The 23,062-nt window shown below is 44.2% G+C and overlaps 3 protein-coding genes and 1 long non-coding RNA gene across 6 annotated transcripts; 3 read left to right on the forward strand and 1 right to left on the reverse strand.

Moving 5' to 3' along the window:
* The first annotated feature begins 2,231 nt into the window (after positions 1–2,231).
* On the forward strand, positions 2,232–6,101 carry LOC115269912 (uncharacterized). The gene is made up of 2 exons (XM_062855063.1): positions 2,232–2,565; positions 2,632–6,101. Exon 2 carries the CDS (start codon positions 3,879–3,881, stop codon positions 4,980–4,982), a length of 1,104 nt encoding a protein of 367 aa, XP_062711047.1. The 5' UTR covers positions 2,232–2,565; positions 2,632–3,878; the 3' UTR covers positions 4,983–6,101.
* A 5,941-nt stretch (positions 6,102–12,042) lies between these two features.
* On the forward strand, positions 12,043–14,414 carry LOC134287724 (uncharacterized). Of its 3 annotated transcripts, XM_062850357.1 has the most exons (3): positions 12,043–14,017; positions 14,079–14,156; positions 14,217–14,414. In XM_062850357.1, the coding sequence occupies exon 1, from the start codon at positions 12,046–12,048 to the stop codon at positions 13,897–13,899; it is 1,854 nt and encodes a 617-aa protein (XP_062706341.1). In that variant the 5' UTR covers positions 12,043–12,045; the 3' UTR covers positions 13,900–14,017; positions 14,079–14,156; positions 14,217–14,414. The 3 variants fall into 3 exon arrangements, with proteins under 3 accessions (XP_062706341.1, XP_062706340.1, XP_062706339.1); XM_062850356.1 differs by having other exon boundaries at positions 12,043–14,156; XM_062850355.1 differs by having other exon boundaries at positions 14,079–14,414.
* A 4,854-nt stretch (positions 14,415–19,268) lies between these two features.
* LOC109417754 (uncharacterized) lies at positions 19,269–22,608 on the forward strand. Its single transcript, XM_029853233.2, has 3 exons — positions 19,269–19,485; positions 19,728–20,161; positions 20,291–22,608. Exons 1-3 carry the CDS (start codon positions 19,394–19,396, stop codon positions 21,805–21,807), a joined length of 2,043 nt encoding a protein of 680 aa, XP_029709093.2. The 5' UTR covers positions 19,269–19,393; the 3' UTR covers positions 21,808–22,608.
* Positions 22,074–22,816, reverse strand: LOC109420016 (uncharacterized). The gene is made up of 2 exons (XR_002132488.3): positions 22,671–22,816; positions 22,074–22,607 (listed from the first exon to the last, which is right to left on the reverse strand). It is a non-coding gene; the product is annotated as an uncharacterized LOC109420016 (long non-coding RNA).
* Between the last annotated feature and the right edge of the window lie 246 nt (positions 22,817–23,062).

A 23,062-nucleotide genomic window follows, 5' to 3' on the forward strand; every position in this document is an offset into this window, starting at 1 on the left:
AACGGCGAACGTACCTCCCGAAGGCAAACGCAAGCAGGCCGAATGCAGGTGTTGGTGGCAGAAAGCAGCACGACGAGAACCGCCCAAACAACGACGGCGAGGGCCAACCGAAGCGGATTCCGAAGGATGAATGTTCCAACTGCCACGGTTCCGGCCATATTTCGATTAACTGCCCGCAGCCCCAACGTCGACCCCGGTGTCCGGTATGCAATAAGGTGGGCCACGGTGAGGAAACGTGTTTCAAGCGACGAGGTGAACCAACAGCAAGACCAAGCGGTGATGCAGCTGGACCAAAGCCGGCAACGAGTGGCAACAGCCCGGCGTACCCGATTGTAGCTGGAAGCAGCGACGATAGCCCCGGAGCTGGTAAGCTATTGAAAGTGAACGGCCAGTCGTTAGTACCAGTTGATCTAGTTGTGGGAGATCAGGTACAGACGATTGAAGCGCTTGCTGATTCTGGATGCCCGGTGAGTCTCGTTAAGAAATGTTGTTTCCCAAATGATAACATGTTTTGTACAGAGAGCAATGAAGATTTAGTAGGAGCGAACAATTCGCAGATTGATATTGTAGGGTCGTACTCGACCAGAGCGAAAATTAAATCAGACGATTATGTAGCTAATTTGACAGTGGTCGCAGACAGTATGTTCCTAAGCTAACTGGCAACGCTGAAGGTTTCATACTTCAGCCCTGCGGGATCCACTCACACCAACCGACGCACAGTGGGAAAAAATGAACCCGAAACACGACTAAATTCATTTTCTCAGCTGGGTAACGGGTTCTGCCAACGACTGAGACCATTTTCGCTTGGAAAAAGTGTGCTGAATCGATTGGTGGGGGTCTCGTTGACCGGAGGCCTCACCCTGGCCAGCTAGAGGGCCGGAATCAATCCGAGTTCCTTACGGAAAGCAAAATCATTGTCATCCAATAATACTTTCGCACCCGATATTTATTCTGGAGCCGCAAATCAGAAGTCAACCGCACTCCGGATAATATCAGTTGCATGTTATGGTCCAATTGTGGTTCCGGAACAATCCGGGACAACCCGGAACATTAGGGTGGGGCTAATTTAAAAAAAAATCTCTGGGATATGATATTGATATTTATTCTGAAGCCGCAAATCAAGAGTTAATCGCATTCTGGATAATATCGGTTGTCTATTTGGTTGCTGTGGTCCATTTGTGGTTCCGGAACAACCCGGAACATCCGTGTAAGCGGGTATACAGAAGACTTACCCCAATTAACATTTACACTTGCATTTACATTACATTCACATCCAAATTGAAAGTATGAAAAGTGAATCTGCATAGATATATTTATAGTATTGAAGTAGTATAAGATCGCTCTGGCCGGTTAGAACTGGCCAGTGCTAATTCCGAGTTCTTCTGAATACATATACTTTGAATATCTGAGTTATGCCGCAACTTAATAAATAATACAAAATTCACAAACAAAACCATGCAGGTTGACCAAATTATATTTGTGACCACTTAGTCCGGCCCAATCCGGAATGCTCCCGGATTCCCTCAGAGATGCTTCCAGAATTTTTCTATGGATCCTTGGATGCTTCCAGATTCCCTACAGGATGCTTCCATAATCCTTCTAGGATGCTTCCTGAATCCATCTGGGATACTTCAAAGTTGCTTCAAAGATGCTTCCACAATCCTTCTAAGTTGCTTCCAGAATCCTTCAGGAATACTTCCAAGTTCCTTCAGAGATGCTTCCAGAATCCTTCGGATGTGCTTCCAGAATGCTTCTGGGATGCTCCCAAAATGTTTCTGGTTTGTTTCCAGAAACCTTCAGGAATACTTCCAAGTTCCTTCAGAAATGCTTCAAGAATCTTTCAGTGATGCTTCCAGAATCCTTCGGGTGTGCTTCCAGAATGCTTCTAGGATGCTTCCAAAATGCTTCTGGGTTGCTTTCAGAATTCTTTCAGGTATGCTTCCTGAATCCTTCTAGGATGCTTCCAAAATACTTCAGGGATGCTTTCAAAATTCTTTCTAGAATGCATTCTGAATTCGTTTTGTGTGCTTCCAGAATCCTTCTAGGATGCTTATAAATTCCTTCTGGGATGATTCCAGAACCCTTATGGGATACTCCCGGTTTCCTTCTAGGATGCTTCCAGAATCTTTCTTGTGTGCTTCTAGCTTTGGGAAGTGCTTTACATTTACGATTATTTATTTGTATTTTAACCGTAACTTTTTTATGTTGCTTTTCATATAAGTGGGCGAAAATGAAAGTATACACTATAACTTTACTGCGATCACAGTAAGCTGTCGCCATACCCATAGCATAAGTATATTTTATAGACAATCAGAATTTATCGCGCATTCAAGCAAAGCACACGTCATCATGATATATAACGGAGATATTGTAAAAATCTATATTCATAATCGTCGTGAAGAAGATGTCTTGAATTTTCTGAAGAAGCATTTGAATATTACACTCAAGTTATTGAAACCCTTAGCAAAAAATTGGATTCGAAGCTTCAAGTACCATTTTTCGAAGCATGGATGCTGTAAGCGGTTTTTTGAGAAGGAATCAAAATGGATTGAAACGCCTTTCTCGGTAAGAAATTATTTCTAGTAAATGTATCAAATTCATATTACATTAGATTAAAATATTGATAAATAGTCAGGTACTACGGGATCAAAGTCGTTCCATCTTGCTCATCGTAAAAGTGTTCCTAACCCCGCTGAGCACAATAACGACGTGGAAGGTATTTCAATAGATAGCACACCTTTGACGCCTCTATCTACCGCAACCAAGTCTGGTCACCGCGGACGTAGGCGCCTGGTGTTTGAAAGCTTGTCTAAATCAACCAAAAATAAACAGAGTCAAAAGTTAGCACGAGAGAACCCGCTTGAAAAACTGTTGCAGTCATCTGAAAAAGTAGCGCGTAAGCTGAAGAATCCACATACAGCGAAAATGTTGAAATTATTGAGAACTGGTGGCGAGATCTGGGCGAAAAATGCATTGAATTCCATCGAACGCGCCGAAAAAAATCTAAAGCCGACTGCTGAATCATCGTTGATGTTAAAAACACGACTTGGACTAAGCAAATCAAAATACCAAGGTAAGGGCGTTTGTATGTAAGTATTAGGGCATAAAAGTTTCTAGAAACAATCCCTATTTCTGAAGCATTATTTCAGTCATGGTCTCTATGGAAGAGGATTATATTTATAATATTAGCATCACACAAACAACCACTAGCAACAATTAAATATAAGGATACCTCATTATTTTACCTTGAGTGTATAAAACTCATAAAAAAATTTAAATAACATTCCAAACTTTACAAAAAAAAAACCATTGTGCATTGTACACTTTCATATTTGTTGTAATAGACTATCTCCGTCAGATCCAATCTCCATTTTTATATTTTCAAAAGTTAATATATAATATAAAATAATTAAAATTGGTGCACTATAATGTTCATAAATAGGGACCAATATAGCCGAAGCAGTAAACGCGCAGTTTTTCAGCAAGACTATGCTGATGGTTCTTGGTTCGCTTGCCGGTTGCTCCTCGACCTTTTCGTAATGGAAATTTTCTTGACTGCCTTGGGCTTACAGTATCTTCGTACCTGCCACATATTATACGATCGCAATATGGTTGTTGGCATAGAAAGTTCTCAATCAATTACTGTGGAAGTGTTCATAGAACACTAAGCTGCGAAGCTGGTTCTCTCCTATTGAGGACGGTACACCGAGGAGAAGAATAAGAATGATTACAAAAGTGTTGAATGCATGATTGTTTTTTTAAGATAATGTAAAAATATAAACATTCGTCTTATGATATTGAATTTACTTTCTATTTAAGGTATTCGGAAATTCATAAAGCAAGAATTCGGCTTGAAGCTTCTCGTCCCGTGGGCTGTTATGATCGAATACAGAAAATCAATAATACCGTCCTTTTTAACTCCAAACTGGGAAAAAGGATACCTTTCGTGTACCGTTTCCGTTCGGGATTTGATTGAAAATGATGCTAGACGAATTACTGAACTAGCAGACACAAGATCAAAACTGGATGCTATTTCAAATTCGTACGACGCACCAATAGTCATTGACTGTTTGATGAGGGTAGCGGGAGGTCCTGATTCAGCAACAGGTTTCTCCCAGTATAACCAGGAAAACATTCTTGGTAGTGATGAGAGCCTCCTGTCAGAAAATTATATGTGTCTGGAGCTGACAACAATGTCTGGGGACGAAATCTACCGGAATCCAAACCCGCAGTCGGACTTGTTTTGTCGCCCACGATCATTAAGCTGGACGAAAGAGACGGATGCCATCACACTGGAAATGTATAACAACTTTTTCGATGAAATCAACGACATCAAAGACGATCCCGTCATAGTCAACGTAGATAATATTCGTCTTCGAATAACAGTAGAAGCAATTTATTCATTAATCGATGGAAAAGCTGCCAATGCTATTGTGGGCAACAAAAATACACATGCTTGTCCGGTATGCATTGCAGGAGTAGATAGTGTAATAGGACCGTCATATTTTCACTCTCGCTTAAATAGCGCGGAATGGCTAATTCGTAATGCGGCAAAAAAGAACATCCCCAATAACCCAGCTTTGACAAATCCTGAAGTACGAGCGGAGCACAGAAAAATTTCGAATAATCTGGAGGATCAGTTCAAAGCCCATGTAAATCGGCCAAAACCCGGAGGCAGTGGAAGTTCCAATAATGGGAATCTTGCACGCCTCATGCTCTCAGATCCTACCGCATTTTCCAATATTCTTGGAATAAATGTAAAACTGGTGGAAAATTTGAGGCTGATCAGCAACCTGGCACTCTCATCCCGAAGACTTGATCCTGAAAAGGTCCAGCAGCTGTACGAGGAACTGGAGAAGAATATCATTGCGGAATTCACGTTCGTTAAAAAGCTTCCGCCCTGTTTGCATAAATACAAACACTTGCCGGAGTACATCACCAAATTGGTAAGTGGAATGATTTCTTATAATAAACAGAATTAAATACTTGTTTTTTTATTCAAGCCTTACACTATGAACTTTGTCGACGAACAAGCAGGGGAACGCATGCACAAACGACATAAATTTTCTAGGCCCAATTTAGCACGGAAAACATCTCCCGAGGATAATCTGTATGATGTAATGGTAACAGCTTTAGCGTGGTCTGATGTAAAAATGTCGTACATCGCCCAAAGAAAAGAACCTAAAGACAACCGCGGGAAAGACGATCACTCTAAGGAATTGGCTAAATATTACATGGAAGAAGATTTGAGTGCCGATTCCATGGCTTCGGAAATGGCTGCCAACACTGACGACGAGAGCACAGACGGAGCTGATGTTGAAATGTCCTCTGAAGAAAGTCCTTGCTCAGATGGAGAATGACATGCACCATTTTTGTCATTATGTTTAGATATCATTTCTGTTATTTGTTCTTTTTTACTTTTTTCATTGTTTCTTGTTATTTGTTATTGTTTTTTTTTTTGATCACTGTACTAGTTTATTTTCGTTTATTATTTACAAATGTTTACCTATCAAGTAAGGAACTTGATCGTTTATCGTTACTAAAACCAGAATTTGTTGTTTGTTTCCAAAATAATTATAAATAAGATAAATTACCTAAATATATGGAAAACAAATTTCTTGAATTGTTTGAAAGAAAACTAGACACATAGACAGTGCTGAAGCCTTATTGCATGTAGATTAACAGTGTATTTAGAGCAATCATTAGCATTTTTTTTATTTTTTTAACTGTGCTTACGGAATAGTCTAAGGGAACTTAACAGTTTATCTACTTGAAAAAATGTATGGAAAAATGACGCAGAAGAGTTTGGAAGTTTATATATTATAAGAGATTTTGAAAAGAACATAAAAAAGATCCAGCAAGAATTTAAGGAGAATACCAGGAATATAAGGAATATTGCATCAACCCAGAAGCATTCTAGAAGCACACAAGAAAGATTCTGGAAGCAACCCAGAAGGATTCTGGAAGCATCCCTGAAGGAATCCGGGAGTTCTGGAATATCCAAGAAGGAATTTGTAAGCATTCTAGAAGGATTCTGGAAGCATACAAAAAATTCTGGATGCATTCCAGAAGGAATTCTGACAACATCCCTGAAGCATTTTGGAAGCATCCGAAGGATTCTGGAAGCATCTCTGAAGGAACTTGGAAGTATTCCTGAAGGATTCTGGAAGCAACTTAGAAGGATTGTGGAAGCATCTTTGAAGCAACTTTGAAGTATCCCAGATGGATTCAGGAAGCATCCTAGAAGGATTATGGAAGCATCCTGTAAGGAATCTGGAAGCATCCAAGGATCCATAGAAAAATTCTGGAAGCATCTCTGAGGGAATCCGGGAGCATTCCGGATTGGGCCGGACTAAGTGGTCACAAATATAATTTGGTCAACCTGCATGGTTTTGTTTGTGAATTTTGTATTATTTATTAAGTTGCGGCATAACTCAGATATTCAAAGTATATGTATTCAGAAGAACTCGGAATTAGCACTGGCCAGTTCTAACCGGCCAGAGCGATCTTATACTACTTCAATACTATAAATATATCTATGCAGATTCACTTTTCATACTTTCAATTTGGATGTGAATGTAATGTAAATGCAAGTGTAAATGTTAATTGGGGTAAGTCTTCTGTATACCCGCTTACACGGATGTTCCGGGTTGTTCCGGAACCACAAATGGACCACAGCAACCAAATAGACAACCGATATTATCCAGAATGCGATTAACTCTTGATTTGCGGCTTCAGAATAAATATCAATATCATATCCCAGAGATTTTTTTTTAAATTAGCCCCACCCTAATGTTCCGGGTTGTCCCGGATTGTTCCGGAACCACAATTGGACCATAACATGCAACTGATATTATCCGGAGTGCGGTTGACTTCTGATTTGCGGCTCCAGAATAAATATCGGGTGCGAAAGTATTATTGGATGACAATGATTTTGCTTTCCGTAAGGAACTCGGATTGATTCCGGCCCTCTAGCTGGCCAGGGTGAGGCCTCCGGTCAACGAGACCCCCACCAATCGATTCAGCACACTTTTTCCAAGCGAAAATGGTCTCAGCCGTTGGCAGAACCCGTTACCCAGCTGAGAAAATGAATTTAGTCGTGTTTCGGGTTCATTTTTTCCCACTGTGCGACGGGATGTAGCGATACCTGCGAGTGCGATAGCATTATAGGATCAAAACAGATTAAGAACAAAGCCTCAGATGAATGCCAAATCTGAAAGCGTTGTGATCTAATGTGCTCTTTATCGATAATTTCGTTATAAATATCTTCTCTAAGATTGTGAATTCCCTACTACTATATTAAATCTAATTAGTGAAATTGACCGGTAGTAAAACGTAAGGTCGCCTAATGCCTAAACTACTACAAATTTAATAATAACATGTTGATCAAATCTAGGTAAAACCTGAAATACTTTTCATGCGAAGAACCAAAAGATATTTAGTGGTAATTTCGGGTAATAGTTGTGAACAACACGTGAGTGGATTGAACTTGCAAAAAATACGTATAATTGTTAACCACTTTATAATTTCAGTAAATACTTTTTCTATGCCAAAACTCTACACACACTGAACCTAACCTAAGTTGTACAAGCCTACACCAAATTGTAAGTAGACACATATTAATGTTACCGAATTCGTCTAAAAGAAATATATTTTTAGCTTGAGCTGATCTGGAACAAGTGCGTTTCAACTGCTAAAAGAAGTGTGGCTACTTGTAGTTTTTAACAAACTCAAGAATTTGAGTCCACGATGGCTCATAATACCAATTATCCGGCCAATCTCGAGACCACCGACCAGAATGTCTCTGCAAGTGCGTGCCCGGCTTGCAATCGTCCGGACTGGGCCGACGCTATGGTCCAATGCGAGGAGTGCGAAGATTGGTATCACTTCGGCTGCGCCGGTGTAACCCGATCCGTCGAGAACCGACGCTGGACTTGCGATGACTGTTTGCCCATCAGTGTCAGCAGCCGATCGTCGTCGGTAAGTAAAGCGCTGGAGCTGCAACGACTGCAGGAAGAGCAGCAGATCCGTCGCAAACGGTTCCTTCAGGAGAAGGCTTTGGAGAAGAAGCGACTCGAGCAGGAACGGCAGCAGATATTGGAAGAAGAAGAACTGGAGAAAACCTTTCTCCAAGAGAAATTCAGCTTGATGGAGATGCAGGAAGCAGATGAGCGAGGAAGCGTTAAGAGCAGTAGAAGTCGTAGGAGTAATCGCGAAAGCATCATGCAATGGATGCGGAATGACGGAACCAAAGAGCCCAGTGGTAGTACGCCAAAGAACGCGACAACGCAGGCACTAAATCCGGAAACCGTTCCACAAAGTGCGAATGCTCGCGGGGATAGAAATCTAGTTTCGTCCTACCTTGCGACCGAGCAATCTACGCTACTTGTACAACCCAGTCCCAGCAGAACCATCTTTCAAGGATTAGAAGCATCAGCGCTCGTTCCAGCCGCCAAGCGAAACATCGCGCCGCAGACACGTCCGACTCCTCCGCCACGAGCAGCATTCCCTCAAGCACCACCTCGCCAACGACTGTCATGCTATCCAGCGCCAACGGCGCCGCCAGCCAGTGTCGCGGAAGACGACGCTAGCATCGATGTACCTCCGCTTCCCTTCGTATACGCCTCTTCTGAGTTGGAGGATGACCATGGTCCTCGCAGAAGTGCCGCCAGAGTTAGACGAGTGGCACCTCCTGTACAAAACGTACCACAAGCAGACCTGTCAGGTCAAACAGCCGCTGTACCGCCCAGGAATGTGAGGTACAGCGAACCGAGGGATTATTCCAGAACGAATTTGGAAGATACGTCCGAATTAGCAGCGCATGGACCTACTTCTGCGCAAATTGCAGCTCGTCGTGTAATGTCTCGGGATCTTCCTGATTTCGACGGCAATCCAGAGGACTGGCCAATATTCATCAGTCAGTACGAAATCACCACAGAAAGTTGCGGGTTTAGCAACGCCGAAAACCTCATCAGGCTGCAACGATGCTTGAAAGGACACGCTCGGGAGTCTGTACGCAGCCGCCTGCTGTTGCCCGCCTCGGTGCCCCAGGTAGTAGAAACACTGCGGATGCTGTTCGGTCGTCCAGGATTGCTCATAACCGCTCTGCTGAACAGAGTGCGATTAGCTCCAGCCCCAAGGATGGAACGTCTCGAAACGGTGATCGAGTTCGGAATGGAATTGCAAGGCCTTTGCGACCATCTGCTAGCGTCAGGTGAAAACGCTCATCTGAACAACCCCTCCTTACTGCAGGAACTCGAGGACAAACTGCCCTCACAGATGAAGCTGCAGTGGGCAATGCACAAGCAAACCGTGGTAAACGTCACACTACAGACCTTCGCAGCGTACATGTCACACATGGTTACGGCAGCGAGTCAGGTGACAAAATTGGTGGACTGTTCTGGCGATCGTCGACCCGCCGATCAGAAGAAGAGAGGAAACGCAAAGGAGAAAGGTCATCTCTATGCACACGCCTTGACATCTGATAGTCTACCGAGTAAGAGCACGGCTACCACACAAGAAGCGACCTCGCGCCACTGTCCAGTCTGCGAGAAACCAGACCATCGAGTAAAAGACTGCCGACAGTTCTTGGATTTCAACGTCGAGAATCGCTGGCGCTGTATCCACAGACTCAAGCTATGCCGCACTTGCTTGAACCCGCACGGCCGGAATCGTTGTCGGTTATCTGCTAAATGTGGTATCAATGGGTGTGAATACAAGCATCACCCACTACTCCACTCTAAGTCGGAGAACCAAGTTGGACCAATCACCGCTGAAAACCATTCGCATCGGGACCAACTATCGAAAACGTTGTTCCGCGTCGTTCCCGTAACGTTGACTGGAAAGGCTGGGAAAGTACATACGTATGCCTTTCTAGACGATGGCTCCGACCTAACGTTGATTGACAAATCAATAGCTCAACAACTCGGTGAGTCCGGACCAAAGGGAAAACTGTACCTCAACTGGACTAGTAACGTGACGCGATGTGAAGCAGATTCTGAGGAAGTTTCTTTCAGAATATCGGGACTATCTGGGAGCAAGTCCTTTTTAGTTCGGAGTGCTAGAACAGTGTCTGAACTAAAGCTACCGATACAGTCGCTAAATGTGGACCGACTGACACAACAATACCCCCACTTGAAAGGAGTCCCCATATCAGGGTATGAGGACGCTGTCCCACGCCTGCTTATTGGACTCGACCAGCTGAACCTTTCACTGCCGCTAAAACTACGAGAAGGTCAACAAGGAGATCCCGTCGCCACCAAGACAAGACTCGGCTGGTGCGTCTACGGTGGAAGTAGCAACACAAAATCCGTTGGAGTAAGCTGCCATATCATGCAATCGCAGCCGGAGATGGACCTACACGACGTGGTCAAGCAGTACTTCGAACAAGAAGATACAGGTACCAAGCCAGCGGTACAACTGGAGTCAGCTGAAACGGTGCGAGCAAGGAAGATACTACACGAGACCACTGGGCGTTTGCCCGATAGGTTTGAAACCGGGCTGCTTTGGAGATTTGACCACTTTGAATTTCCGGAAAGCTATTCCATGGCTCTTCGGCGTTTGGAATGCCTGGAACGGAGAATGTCCCGAGAACCCCTGTTGAAGGCGACTGTGGTTCAACAAATCCGAGAGTACGAAGAGAAGGGCTACGCTCATCGTGCCACGGAAGAAGAGCTCTTGGCAGCTGATCCACGTCGGACTTGGTACCTCCCGATTGGAATTGTTACCAATCCTAAGAAGCCCGGAAAGGTTAGGTTAATTTGGGATGCGGCCGCCAAAGTGGACGGCATTTCTCTTAATACCGTTCTATTAAAAGGACCCGACCTACTGAACTCCCTCCCAGGAGTTATATTTCGCTTCCGAGAAAGGGCTGTGGCGGTCAGCGCCGACATCCGTGAAATGTTTCACCAGCTCCGCATTCGCCCAGAAGACCAGCATGCACAGAGATTTCTGATGAGGGAAGATTCGAGCCGGGAACCAGACGTGTACATCATGGACGTGGCCACCTTTGGTTCTACCTGTTCCCCTTGTAGCGCGCAGTATATTAAGAACAGGAACGCAGAAGACTTCGTGCAGGACTATCCCAGGGCGGTGGAAGGAATTACCAAGTGCCATTACGTGGACGATTACTTGGATAGTTTCGACACGGTGGAGGAAGCTCGACGAGTAGCCGCTGAGGTGAAAATGATCCACGGAAAGGGCGGATTTGAAATCCGGGGTTGGCGTTCCAACTCGGCCGAAGTTCTCAGCCACCTGGGAGAAACGACGGTTCCGACGACGAAAGATCTTCAATTAGACAACGGCGGAGTAACGGAGAGGGTTCTCGGTATGCTGTGGTTACCAACGGAGGACGTGCTGTCATTTTCTACGCAAATGCGGAAGGACATAGCTGCGATCATCGACGACGGCCGGCGGCCAACCAAGCGTCAAGTTCTAAGATGCGTCATGTCTTTGTTCGATCCACTCGGACTGTTAGCCATGTACACCGTGCACGGAAAGATCCTAATCCAATCGATATGGCGTTCAGGTAAGGATTGGGACGAGGAAATCGGCGATGAAGAATTCCACCGCTGGATGAAATGGATACGCGTGCTGAACCAGGTTGACAGCATTCGCCTCCCCCGTTACTACATCGGCAAAACTGTCTCCTCGGCTCTGGGATCCGTCCAACTTCACCTCTTCGTGGATGCAAGTGAAGAAGCCTACGCAGCTGCCGCCTACTTCCGGTTCACACTTCTCGACGGAACGATCATCTGTAGCCTCGTCGCGGCGAAGACCAAAGTGGCTCCCCTTAAGCCGCTTTCTATACCTCGATTGGAACTGCAAGCGGCAGTCCTCGGCGCAAGGCTAGCCATCTTTATTGGAGAAAATCATACAATTTCAATCGAAAGAAGGGTTTTCTGGTCAGACTCCAGCACAGTCCTAGCATGGATTCGATCAGACGCCCGTAGATACCGGCAGTACGTAGCCTGCCGTATTGGAGAACTACTCACAATTACGGAAGCTAGTGAGTGGAAATGGGTTCCTACCTTGGTTCCTACCAATATGAATACTGCAGATGAAGCCACGAAGTGGGGTAGTGGCCCCTGCCTATCTACGAACGGAAGGTGGTTCCAAGGACCGCAGTTTCTGTATTCTCCTGAGCAGCATTGGCCACAACAAAGTCACATGAAAAACATTTGTACGGAGGAAGAACTTCGATCCTGTTTCGTTAACAATGCCTCGCGGCATGTACCGTTGATTCCAGTTGAACGGTTTTCTCGCTGGATTCGGCTTCTAAGAGCTACTGCCTATGCGTTGCGGTTTATCTACAATGTACGGAGGACCAAACAACAGCGAAACACTGGACCATTGGGCTCAGATGAAATGCGTGAGGCTGAGAACGTTCTTTGGCGGCTCTGCCAAGAAGAATCGTTCCCGAGTGAGATTTCACAACTAAACTCAATGAAATCTGAAGTGTCGAAATCATCACCTATTGCCAATCTGTCGCCCTATCTTGACGAACTCGGAGTACTGCGGCAAAATGGTCGAATCGGCTCGGCCTCCTACGTTGGATTCAATACGAAGTTCCCGATAATCCTGCCGAAGGCACATCGGATTACTGTTCTACTCCTTGAAGACTTCCACCGCCGAAACCATCATATAAATGTTGAAACTGTCGTGAACGAAATAAGGCAAAACTTCTACATCCCACAGCTCCGCACAGCAGTACGGAAAACGGCAAGAAATTGCCAATGGTGTAAGATCTACAAGTCACAGCCGTCTACTCCAAAGATGGCACCACTACCAGCTGCAAGATTAGCATCCTTTGAACGGCCGTTCTCATACGTTGGAGTGGATTTCTTCGGTCCAATACTAGTGAAGGTGGGACGAAGTCACGCAAAACGCTGGGTGGCCTTTTTTACGTGCCTGACTATAAGAGCGGTCCATCTTGAAGTTGCGCATAGCCTAAGTACGGAGAGTTGCATCACCTGTTTTCGTCGTTTCATCGCTCGTCGAGGAGCTCCCTTGGAAGTTTACAGCGATAATGGCACCAACTTTCAAGGTGCCAAGAAACTTCTTCGAGAGCAAATAAACAACGAGTTAGCAGAGTCTTTCACGAACTCCAATACCAAGTGGTTCTTCAATCCTCCCTCAGCCCCGCACATGGGTGGAGCTTGGGAGAGGATGGTGCGCTCTGTAAAAGCCGCTATAGAAAACATCGACACCGGGCGGAAACTAAACGACGAAGGACTTCTGACGCTACTGACAGAAGCGGAGGGTATCGTCAACTCCAGACCGTTAACCTACTTGCCACTGGACTCGGAAGAACAAGAAGCTTTGACGCCGAACCACTTCTTACTCGGAAGCACAACTGGTGTCAAGCAACCTCCTGCGATTCCCACCGATCAACGGGATGCGGTTTCCAACAACTGGAAGCAGATTCGTTATCAGCTGGACATTTTTTGGAACCGCTGGCTAAGAGAGTATTTGCCGACCATCTGCCGGCGCACAAAGTGGTTTAGCGATACCAAACCCATCGAGGTGGGAGACTTAGTACTCGTAGCGGAAGGTACTAAACGAAACAGCTGGACACGCGGGCGAGTGACGGAAATACAGCCAGGTCCCGACGGACGTGTACGACGGGCTACAGTACAAACATGTTCGGGTTTCATGAGAAGACCAATTTGTAAGTTGGCCCTGCTTGATGTTCAAGAACCTTGTAAAACAGCTCCAAACACGCAGTCTTACGGGGGCGGGAATGTTCCTAAGCTAACTGGCAACGCTGAAGGTTTCATACTTCAGCCCTGCGGGATCCACTCACACCAACCGACGGGATGTAGCGATACCTGCGAGTGCGATAGCATTATAGGATCAAAACAGATTAAGAACAAAGCCTCAGATGAATGCCAAATCTGAAAGCGTTGTGATCTAATGTGCTCTTTATCGATAATTTCGTTATAAATATCTTCTCTAAGATTGTGAATTCCCTACTACTATATTAAATCTAATTAGTGAAATTGACCGGTAGTAAAACGTAAGGTCGCCTAATGCCTAAACTACTACAAATTTAATAATAACTTGTTGATCAAATCTAGGTAAAACCTGAAATACTTTTCATGCGAAGAACCAAAAGATATTTAGTGGTAATTTCGGGTAATAGTTGTGAACAACACGTGAGTGGATTGAACTTGCAAAAAATACGTATATGATTGTTAACCACTTTATAATTTCAGTAAATACTTTTTCTATGCCAAAACTCTACACACACTGAACCTAACCTAAGTTGTACAAGCCTACACCAAATTGTAAGTAGACACATATTAATGTTACCGAATTCGTCTAAAAGAAATATATTTTTAGCTTGAGCTGATCTGGAACAAGTGCGTTTCAACTGCTAAAAGAAGTGTGGCTACTTGTAGTTTTTAACACAGTACGATGAAAATGGGAATGATCTTGGGTCGAAAATTTTTCGAAGAAAACGATATTCGTGGTTTGATTTTTGAGCGCGATCGAAGCGTAAATGATAGCTTCGATGTTAAAGCGATGCAAGATGTTTTTGACGGCGAAGTTGAAACTTTGTTCGTGGACGCAAAATGTACCCTTGTCGTGGGTGACTCAGATGAAACCAGATCGTTAAGTGGTACGGTGTGTGAACTTTTCGAAACTGAGTACTTGTCTCGCGAGAAACCGACCGAACCGTTAGTAAAGTATTGTGTTGATATAAAGCTCAAGGATAACCGATATTTCAATTCAACTCCTCAACGCTTAAGCGACTATGAACGGAAGGAACAAAACAAAATTGTTGATGATCTTTTGGCAAAAGGCATCATTCGTGAGAGTGAATCGCCTTACTCGAGTCGAGTAGTTCTAACGCGTAAGAAGAACGGGGAATATCGCCTCTGTGTCAACTACAAACCGTTAAACAAACTTGTCGAACGTAACCATTACCCGTTACCAATAATCGAGGATCAAATCAGTAAGCTTCAGGGACGGAAGTATTTTACCACGCTTGACATGAAGAACGGTTTCTATCATGTTGATATCGCGGAGGACTCGAAGAAGTATACGTCGTTTATAACGGAAAGCGGTCAATACGAATTCAATAAGCTACCGTTCGGTTACGCGAACTCGCCCGCTATATTTTCGCGGTATGTTTCCAAAGTTTTGGACCCGTTTATCAAAAGCGGCGAGATTGTTGTATTCATCGACGACATAATGGCAAGTTCAAAAACTGTTGAGGAGCATTTGGACTTACTGAAACGACTTTTCCAGGTGTTGTCAGATAATCACATTCAGTTGAACATCAAGAAGTGCTCGTTCTTGAAGTTGAACATCGTTTTTCTCGGTTACGAAGTAACGTTCAATCAGATTCGGCCGTGTAATCAGCATATCGAAAATGTAGAAAAGTTCCCGGTTCCAACAAATGAGAAAGCGCTTCAAAGGTTCCTCGGTCTAATGAGTTATTTCCGGAAGTTCATCTACCGGTATAACGAGATCGCGAATCCGTTGTACGAACTGATGAACAGTCATGATAAGCACTTCAAGTTCGAATCGCGACATTACGAAGCTTTTGAAAAATTGAAAGAGGCGTTGGTATCGAAACCTGTATTGAGCATATATTCGCCAGCGTTAGAAACTCAGCTGCATACGGACGCGTCAGCAAGCGGTTTCGGTGGAATATTGATGCAGCGGCAAACGGTCGATAACCAATTCCATCCGGTAATGTTCTTTTCGCGTAAAACGACTGCGGCGGAGTCAGTTTTACATTCGTTCGAACTCGAAACGTTGGCGATCGTGTACAGCGTTAAACGATTTCGCGTTTATCTCTTCGGCATTCCGTTTAAAGTCGTTACGGATTGCAATTCGTTAAAAGCGACACTGGCAAAGAAGGATGTCAACCCTAAAATCGCGCGTTGGGCTCTTTTCCTTGATCAGTTTGACTTCGAAGTCGAGCATCGAGCGGGTACGAAGATGCAGCACGTGGACGCGTTATCACGGATGTACTGTTATGCGATCGACAGAGAATCTGATTCCATATTCGAAAATGCGCTTTACGTTAACCAAATACGGGATTCTAACGTCGTTAGAATTAAGGCGGACTTGGAAAGTCGAGACAGTAAGCTCTACGAAGTGAGGGACAACCTGTTGTTCCGTAAATACAAAGATCGTTTGTTGTTGTATGTTCCTTTGAGCATGGAACAATCGGTGATGTTCAAATACCATAACGGTTTAGGACATTTCGGTATCGATAAAGTGGTTGAACTGATAAAGCGATCATATTGGTTCCCGCAAATGCAATCGAAACTCAAAGATCACATTTCGAAGTGTATTACGTGCATCGCGTTCAATCCGAAATTGAAGAAGTTGGATGGGCCACTTCTAATCGTTGACAAAGTGAGCATTCCGTTTCATACGGTTCACGCAGATCATCTCGGTCCGTTGACGTTGACGAAGGGGAAGAACGTGCATATTCTCGCGGTCGTGGACGCCTTCACGAAGTTTTTGAAGCTGTACGCGACAAAGACAACGAGTTCTCGTGAAGCAATGAAGCATCTGAAATCGTATCACATTTCGTATTCGGTACCCGAGGTTCTCGTTACCGACAGGGGAACAGCGTTTACATCAAAACAATTCTCGTCTTTTGTGAAGGATAACGGTATCCGACATCAGCTAGTAGCAACCGCGTGTCCCCAAGCGAATGGGCAAATAGACGGTACAACCGCACACTGATCCCGTTGTTGAGTAAGTTGGTTGAAGAGCGTTCGCAAGATTGGGACACGGTGTTGGTTGAGGCGGAATATTTGCTGAATAATACGTTCAACCGATCGATTGGGGATGTACCTTCTCGGCTATTGTTCGGCGTCATCCAAAAGCGTATTGTTCCTGAAGATCTTACAGCTTACGTTGATGTGTTGAATGAGAAATTTGACCGGGATTTGCCTGCAATCAGGGATGCGGCAGAGCGAAACATTCGAAAATTGCAAGAATACAACAAAGACCAGTACGATATGCGTAGCAAGCTAAACACTCAGTATCGCGAAGGTGATCTCGTTTCTGTTCGGACCGTTAAACAAGTTGGAGAGAGAAGTAAGTTGAACCCTAAGTTTAAGGGCCCATACGTCGTCAAAAAGGTATTGGATCGAAATCGGTACGTAATTTCGGACATTGATGGTTATCAGGTATCCAATCGTAAATTCGAGGGTATTTTCGATCCGAGTAATATGAGGTTGTATCAGAAGAGCTCAGATGAGGAAATTTCTAAATTTTCAGATTCCGAAGAAGAGTTTGAAGACGTTGAGTACCTAGAAAGATCAGAGTCAGAAGAATATGAGGATGAAGAATATCTAGAGGATGAGTAAGCGACCAGAAATGTAAACAAAACATGAACTGTAAACAATAGTTGTAAGAGTAAACAATGTAATCTTGAATTGGGTTTTTAAATTAAGAAAAATATATTGATTTTTCGATTTTGTACGAAAGAGCACCTTTTTCTGAGCCACTATGATTTTTTTCAGATTTTTAGAACCTTATTTTGGTACCTAAAATCAATTTCAAACAAATTTTTTGAAATCACCTTTTGACAGCTGGGTAACTGTTTGACAGCTCCGCCCAGTACAAACTGCGACAAGGGGTGATTCGACAAATCGCTCCCATACAAACTTCAAATTGATTTTTAAATAGGTTCCCGGGCTCCGAAATTCATGAAAATTTGGATTTCGGCTCAGTTTGACATGCAGATTCAGAATATCGAATTATCTCAACACCGTTAAAGAAGCCAATTGAACGAGAATGAGGGCGACTATCTGGGCAATCTGTTGAGGGCAACAGACAGGTCAGGATGGACGAGCTGTAGTAGTTCCGAACCCCTTTTATAGATCAAACGAAACTCGTCAAACCCATTGGGCTAAATACAGCTGTCAAAAATAAAACGCAGCGACCGTGCGTCAAACCGATTCCGTTGTAGGTCCGCTGAGGCGGAAGTCAGGAGGAGAAAGCAGTGCCCGCATCATTCTCGATACGTCCGTCGCCGAATAAAGACGTGTGTTGTTACCAAAAATCGTTTTAAGCGTGCGCGATCCGAAAACCGACCACAAATGCGATGAAAATTATAACTTTTAAAGAGGAATTTTCAAGTACTTCTGCTTGCTAAGTGTTTCGAGCAGAGGCGCGAAAAAAGTATCCAGGAACGTGTTAAGTGTTTGACAGCACCTTTGCTGGTGTTTCAGCAATTTCTAATTTTGCTGGCTCTTCAGCTATCATTGCTGCATTTTCGGCAAACTATAGTTTGCTGATACCCTTCCAGCAATTTATTTTGCTGGATGGGAAAATCAAAATTTGGTGTGTAGTGCTTGTTCAGTCTGTACAACCTCTGGTTGAAGACGGTGTAGTGTCTTTTTAAAGACACCGACACGATTCGATGCAAAATCGCAGTTTTATTAACGATCCCGCACTTATACTAACTGCAAAAGGGGTCCAGTGGGGTGGGAAATGCGCAATAAATAATGATAAAAGAGTGATAAAAGATAAAAGATAAAAGAGTGCAAATATTTTCCTCGCTGTTTCACAACTACATCTACAAAAAAGGCCAGCATACATTTGAACGTGATTACCTCTATTTTTTGTCTGTATGAAATAGGGTATGTGTGCCATCTGTAATCTGACGCTCCCATATTCATCCTATTTGAAAACAAGCGATTACGGCACCGATTGAATCCGTTCTTTTTGTTTAACAAAAAATACAAAAATAAAAAAAAAAAACAAAACAAACAGCGCTTCAATCCTTTGTTTTTCGTAGGATGAAAATTCAGGCCGAACATTTCAATAGGTCCTATCTGCATTTGAGAGGCTCTCTTTATTCACTTTCTCTTTCAATTATTGCAATATAATGGTACACTTTTCAACTACTTTTGCAGTACAAATCAAAAGACGATTGATTTGACCATCGTTCTATGCAAGGAGATAATCATAATTCAAATGGACAGCTGAGATATTAACGAAAGAGAGGGAAACCAAAGAGAGTCTCTCTTCTGCAGATAGGACCTTTAGACATGTTTGGCCTGAATTGGAGTCACATGCTTAATAAGGGAACCCTAGGTACCCTAGGTACATTATTCTTTCTGCAGTTCTGGCAACCCTTCGCCGAAGCCGCGCGCCGGCAGTTCGATTTTCGTGCAGTTTTCGTGCGCCACAACAAAAACAAAAGTGCGTTTGACGTTAGTGGTTGTTGGTTCAAATTTGTAACCGTTTATTGTTCCGTCTTCGTGATCGCGCAGGTAAAAATACAAAATTCCGTTTTTATTTTCGATTCCGCGTTTGAGATTTGCTCGCAATTTGTAGGATCCGTTTGAAAGTGACTGTGTAAAAGTGAAAGTGACCTAGTAGAGGAAAATCAATCCGAATCGGTCGCACAATGTCCAACGACAGCCAATCGTCCGAAGAGGAATGCCCCATCCTCGGGACGCCCACGATCGGGGAGGTGAAGGAGTATCTGCGGCGGCTTCAGTAAGTACTTACAAAAAGAAAGGGGGGCTGAGTAGGCCGTTTTTAAGGGCTAGTTTTGTTTTTTATTAAAAGTTTGACACGCCGAAATAATTTAGCTGCGAGCTAATGGAAGATTTGTTAACAATGGCTTTTGCAAAATTGTTTGGATATGTTGGTAGAAAAGTGCTTAGGTACCTAAAATATGACGTGGAATTGAGATTCAAATTCTAAAACTATTGTTTTCTATCATCTTTGACCGACAGGAGGCTGCCCATGGATCAGCAGGCAAACATTACCTCGGAGACGTCGGATGATTCGTTCGATATCGATGACAGCTTCCAGGCGATGATCGAACGCAAACGGCAGCAGATGATTGAGTCCAAACTGCGGGACGAAGATACTACTGCTTCGACGGAAGAAGCTACATCGTTTACACGTTTGTCCGAAGTAGGAGCCGGAGATGCCAGTAGCCAGCAGCTCCGCCGTGGGAATGATTCGACTTTTATCGAACACGATTCCATGAGGAAAACGACCGATGAGAGCTTCGAAGAGATGGAACGGCTCTGCTCGATGAATTTGAGCAAACTGGGAGTACAGCAGCAGCATGATGACGAGGAGGAGGAAGCCATTCGCAGAATCTTGGAAAGCTCGAAAAATAAACCGAATCAAGTTAGCGATGGAACAGAACAGAAAGATGGTATGTATTCATTGTTTATACTGAGGATAGCATATGATTTGAAATTACTCTTTCTATTTTTCTTAATATTCTAAACTACATCATTCATTTAAGTCAACTAAGCTATCCTATTTCATTTCCATCTTGTAGCCTCCAGCAACGCTTCAACGGAGCTTGTAGACGAAACACAGCTGGAAGATGTGGAGGAACCTTCCGGAATGTGGGAGAACACCATGCACCACCAGGCTGGTCCAATGGGGGGCAAGGCTATTTCTCCGGTGAAACGAATGCATATGCTCCGGCCGTCGACGATCATTGAGGAGGCCACTATCAACGAGACTACCGCTGTTGGTAGCAGCGGTACTTCCAAGAACACATCCCTGGAAAGTTTCCTCACAGCTAGGCAGAATCTGAACGGAAGCGGCGATGACTGCTGTTCGGTCGTCACCGGAAGCGAGGCTTACCGTACGGCGAACGAAAGCAGAGAGGATGAGATTAGTAAGATTTCGTCGACGGTTGATAGTACGGCAGATTCCGCTGTCGGATTCGATGCCACCACGATCGTCGAGGAAACGAAGCTGGAAGCAAAGCATATTCCGCGTCAGGTAGGTGGACAGGGAATAAGCGAAGATGATGATGATGTTATTGTTTTGAGCTCAAGTGATAGCGAAGCGGAAGAAGAAGGGGAGTATAGTTCGATTGACAGTGGAAACCCTGATGGTGGAAAATTGGATAACGGAAGCTTGTTCAACAACAGTGACAGCTTGCAAGAGGATTCCCTTTGTCAGGAAGATAGCATTGAGGGCGCAGTACCAGGATCCCCGATATTGGACGCTGTGCCAGATCATTTCAACGATACCATGGAAGAAATGGAATTCATGATGCGTCAAGGAATGAAGATACTGCAACAACAAAAAGCTCAACAACAGTCAATGTCCGAGAAACCCAAACAAACTCCGAGCAGTGTCAAGAATACCTTGGTAGTAGGTTCACACCTCACCCCGGTAACGCCCATCAGTCCAAATCGGTATCTTAAACCTAAACAGCCCACCTCTTCCAATGCCAAACAAAATCTTTTCTCATATAGCGCAAGCAACAAGCCCAAGTCCACCCAGAAACCGTATTCCGCTTCTTCCAATGGCCCGAGCAGTTGCGGAACGTTCAAGAAACCCGTCAGTCGATTCCCACTGCCCAAGTCCGCCAAGAAGTTCGATCACGTTGTTTCACCCATCGGAGAGTACATCAAGAAGACGCCCCAAACCATGCTCCAGGCTCGAATCTTCTGTCCCAACCGGAACCTGATCGATGTCCTGCACAATAAGCACGACAACCGGGATAGCGTGATGAGTTCCAAGGAAAACCTAATGCAGGAAATCGATCCCACGACGGAAGGTTACAGTTCGTCCCTGCCACGCAAGGGAGTGGTCAGTTCGAGGGGTGCTCACGTGCTGGACGAACGCAACCCGGTTCGGATTCCTGGTGGCGAAAAGATGCACAAACTCCTGAACAATTCTCCCACCCTGGTGGTACGGCACGAAGGCCGACTCAAGTACCAGCGGGAAACGCAGCTCACGGAGGATAGCGTCGTCGATGACAGCATGGCCGATTTGTCGTTCGCATCGGGCGACATTTCGGTGCGGGTTTTGAAGGATGTTAGGCGGTTCTAATTCTAAGGTTCGTCGCAAACAAATTTAAGTCGATATTTTGCTCATGTGTGCTGCGGATTTTTTTTGTCTCCTCGATGTCTCGATTTTATAATATAGATGCAAACCAATCTCGTAAATTTTGGGTTTCTTTTTTGGTTTTTCATATCACAATTTCCGGGTTGGATAATTACGAAGAGTGTTGAAAAAATCGAGTTTTGCAACAAGTCACTATGCAAAAAAAACTGACTCGATTTACGGCTGTCATGTAGAAAATTGAAACAAAAACATTGCGTGTATCAGAAAACTTGTTTAAAATAAGATACAACTAAAATCCTAATTCAAAAAGACATTATTCTAAATCTAGAGACTAATCCTTCAGAGTTTCTTTGTCGTCCCGAAGTGGACTACCTAGCGCTTCCTGCTCCTTGCGGAACAGATAGTCCGCAATGTATTCGGCCTCTGCCCGGCGATTCCGCGCCTTGTGCGGTTCGTAAACTTTCTTTACGACCACCATTACGGACCCGGTAATGAGAATGGCACCGCCGAGTATTGCCACTGGGGATCCCCGCAGCACTCGGTACATATTCATTAGTGTGAACATTTTTTTAGCTTTCGTTTACTGCTACCTCCTTCACTAAAGTGGTTAGCTACCTACTTAGCAGTTGATTTCGCTTGACCGCCTTCTACTGAGCCAGTGGACGATGCGTTATCGAGCTGGTACTGCTTGAATGCCGGCTGAAACGCGTAGAACCCACCACCTATGCCGAATATAGTCACAAGAATGATTTCCGGTAGCCTAGATCGTCCGTAGCGCATCGCTTCTGTGGAGCAGATATGTATTTGATTATTTTTGCTGTTAAATCAATTAAAAACACAAAATTTACCAGAATATTTACCAAAAAAATTCTTAGCATTCACGTTTTCTACGAAACTTGCATAACTTCACGACACCGATGAATTTGTTTACTGATGGATGAATGGAATGAACATAAGTTTATGTTCACCTACTGTGCCGCAGGAAACAATCTTGGCGCATAGTGGTTCCTGCTTTTAGTAGTGTTGCGTGTACGTACACGCTGCATTACACAAACACCACTTGAGTTACTGGTTGAAAATAGTAAACAAAGATCAGCTGTTCCCAGCAAAATCAAATGGGCATATTTTCAACCAGTAGATTTGCATTAGTGTTCGTGACACCGCGCTGCGAAACCACTATGCACGGAAAAAAATAATGACGCATTTCTAGCATTAAAACGCTAAGGTCAGTTTACCCAAA

The sequence above is a fragment of the Aedes albopictus genome, chromosome 2 (assembly GCF_035046485.1).
Source record: "Aedes albopictus strain Foshan chromosome 2, AalbF5, whole genome shotgun sequence".
NCBI lineage: Eukaryota > Metazoa > Arthropoda > Insecta > Diptera > Culicidae > Aedes > Aedes albopictus.

Excerpts from the sequence above, each read along its gene's own strand:
- LOC115269912 (XM_062855063.1), top strand. The coding sequence starts at position 3,879 with ATGATCGAATACAGAAAATCAATAATACCGTCCTTTTTAACTCCAAAC.
- LOC134287724 (XM_062850356.1), top strand. The coding sequence starts at position 12,046 with ATGAATACTGCAGATGAAGCCACGAAGTGGGGTAGTGGCCCCTGCCTA.
- LOC109417754 (XM_029853233.2), top strand. The coding sequence starts at position 19,394 with ATGTCCAACGACAGCCAATCGTCCGAAGAGGAATGCCCCATCCTCGGG. Across the intron at positions 19,486-19,727 it reads GAGTATCTGCGGCGGCTTCA|GAGGCTGCCCATGGATCAGC; the intron begins GTAAGTACTTAC and ends TTTGACCGACAG. Across the intron at positions 20,162-20,290 it reads TGGAACAGAACAGAAAGATG|CCTCCAGCAACGCTTCAACG; the intron begins GTATGTATTCAT and ends TCCATCTTGTAG.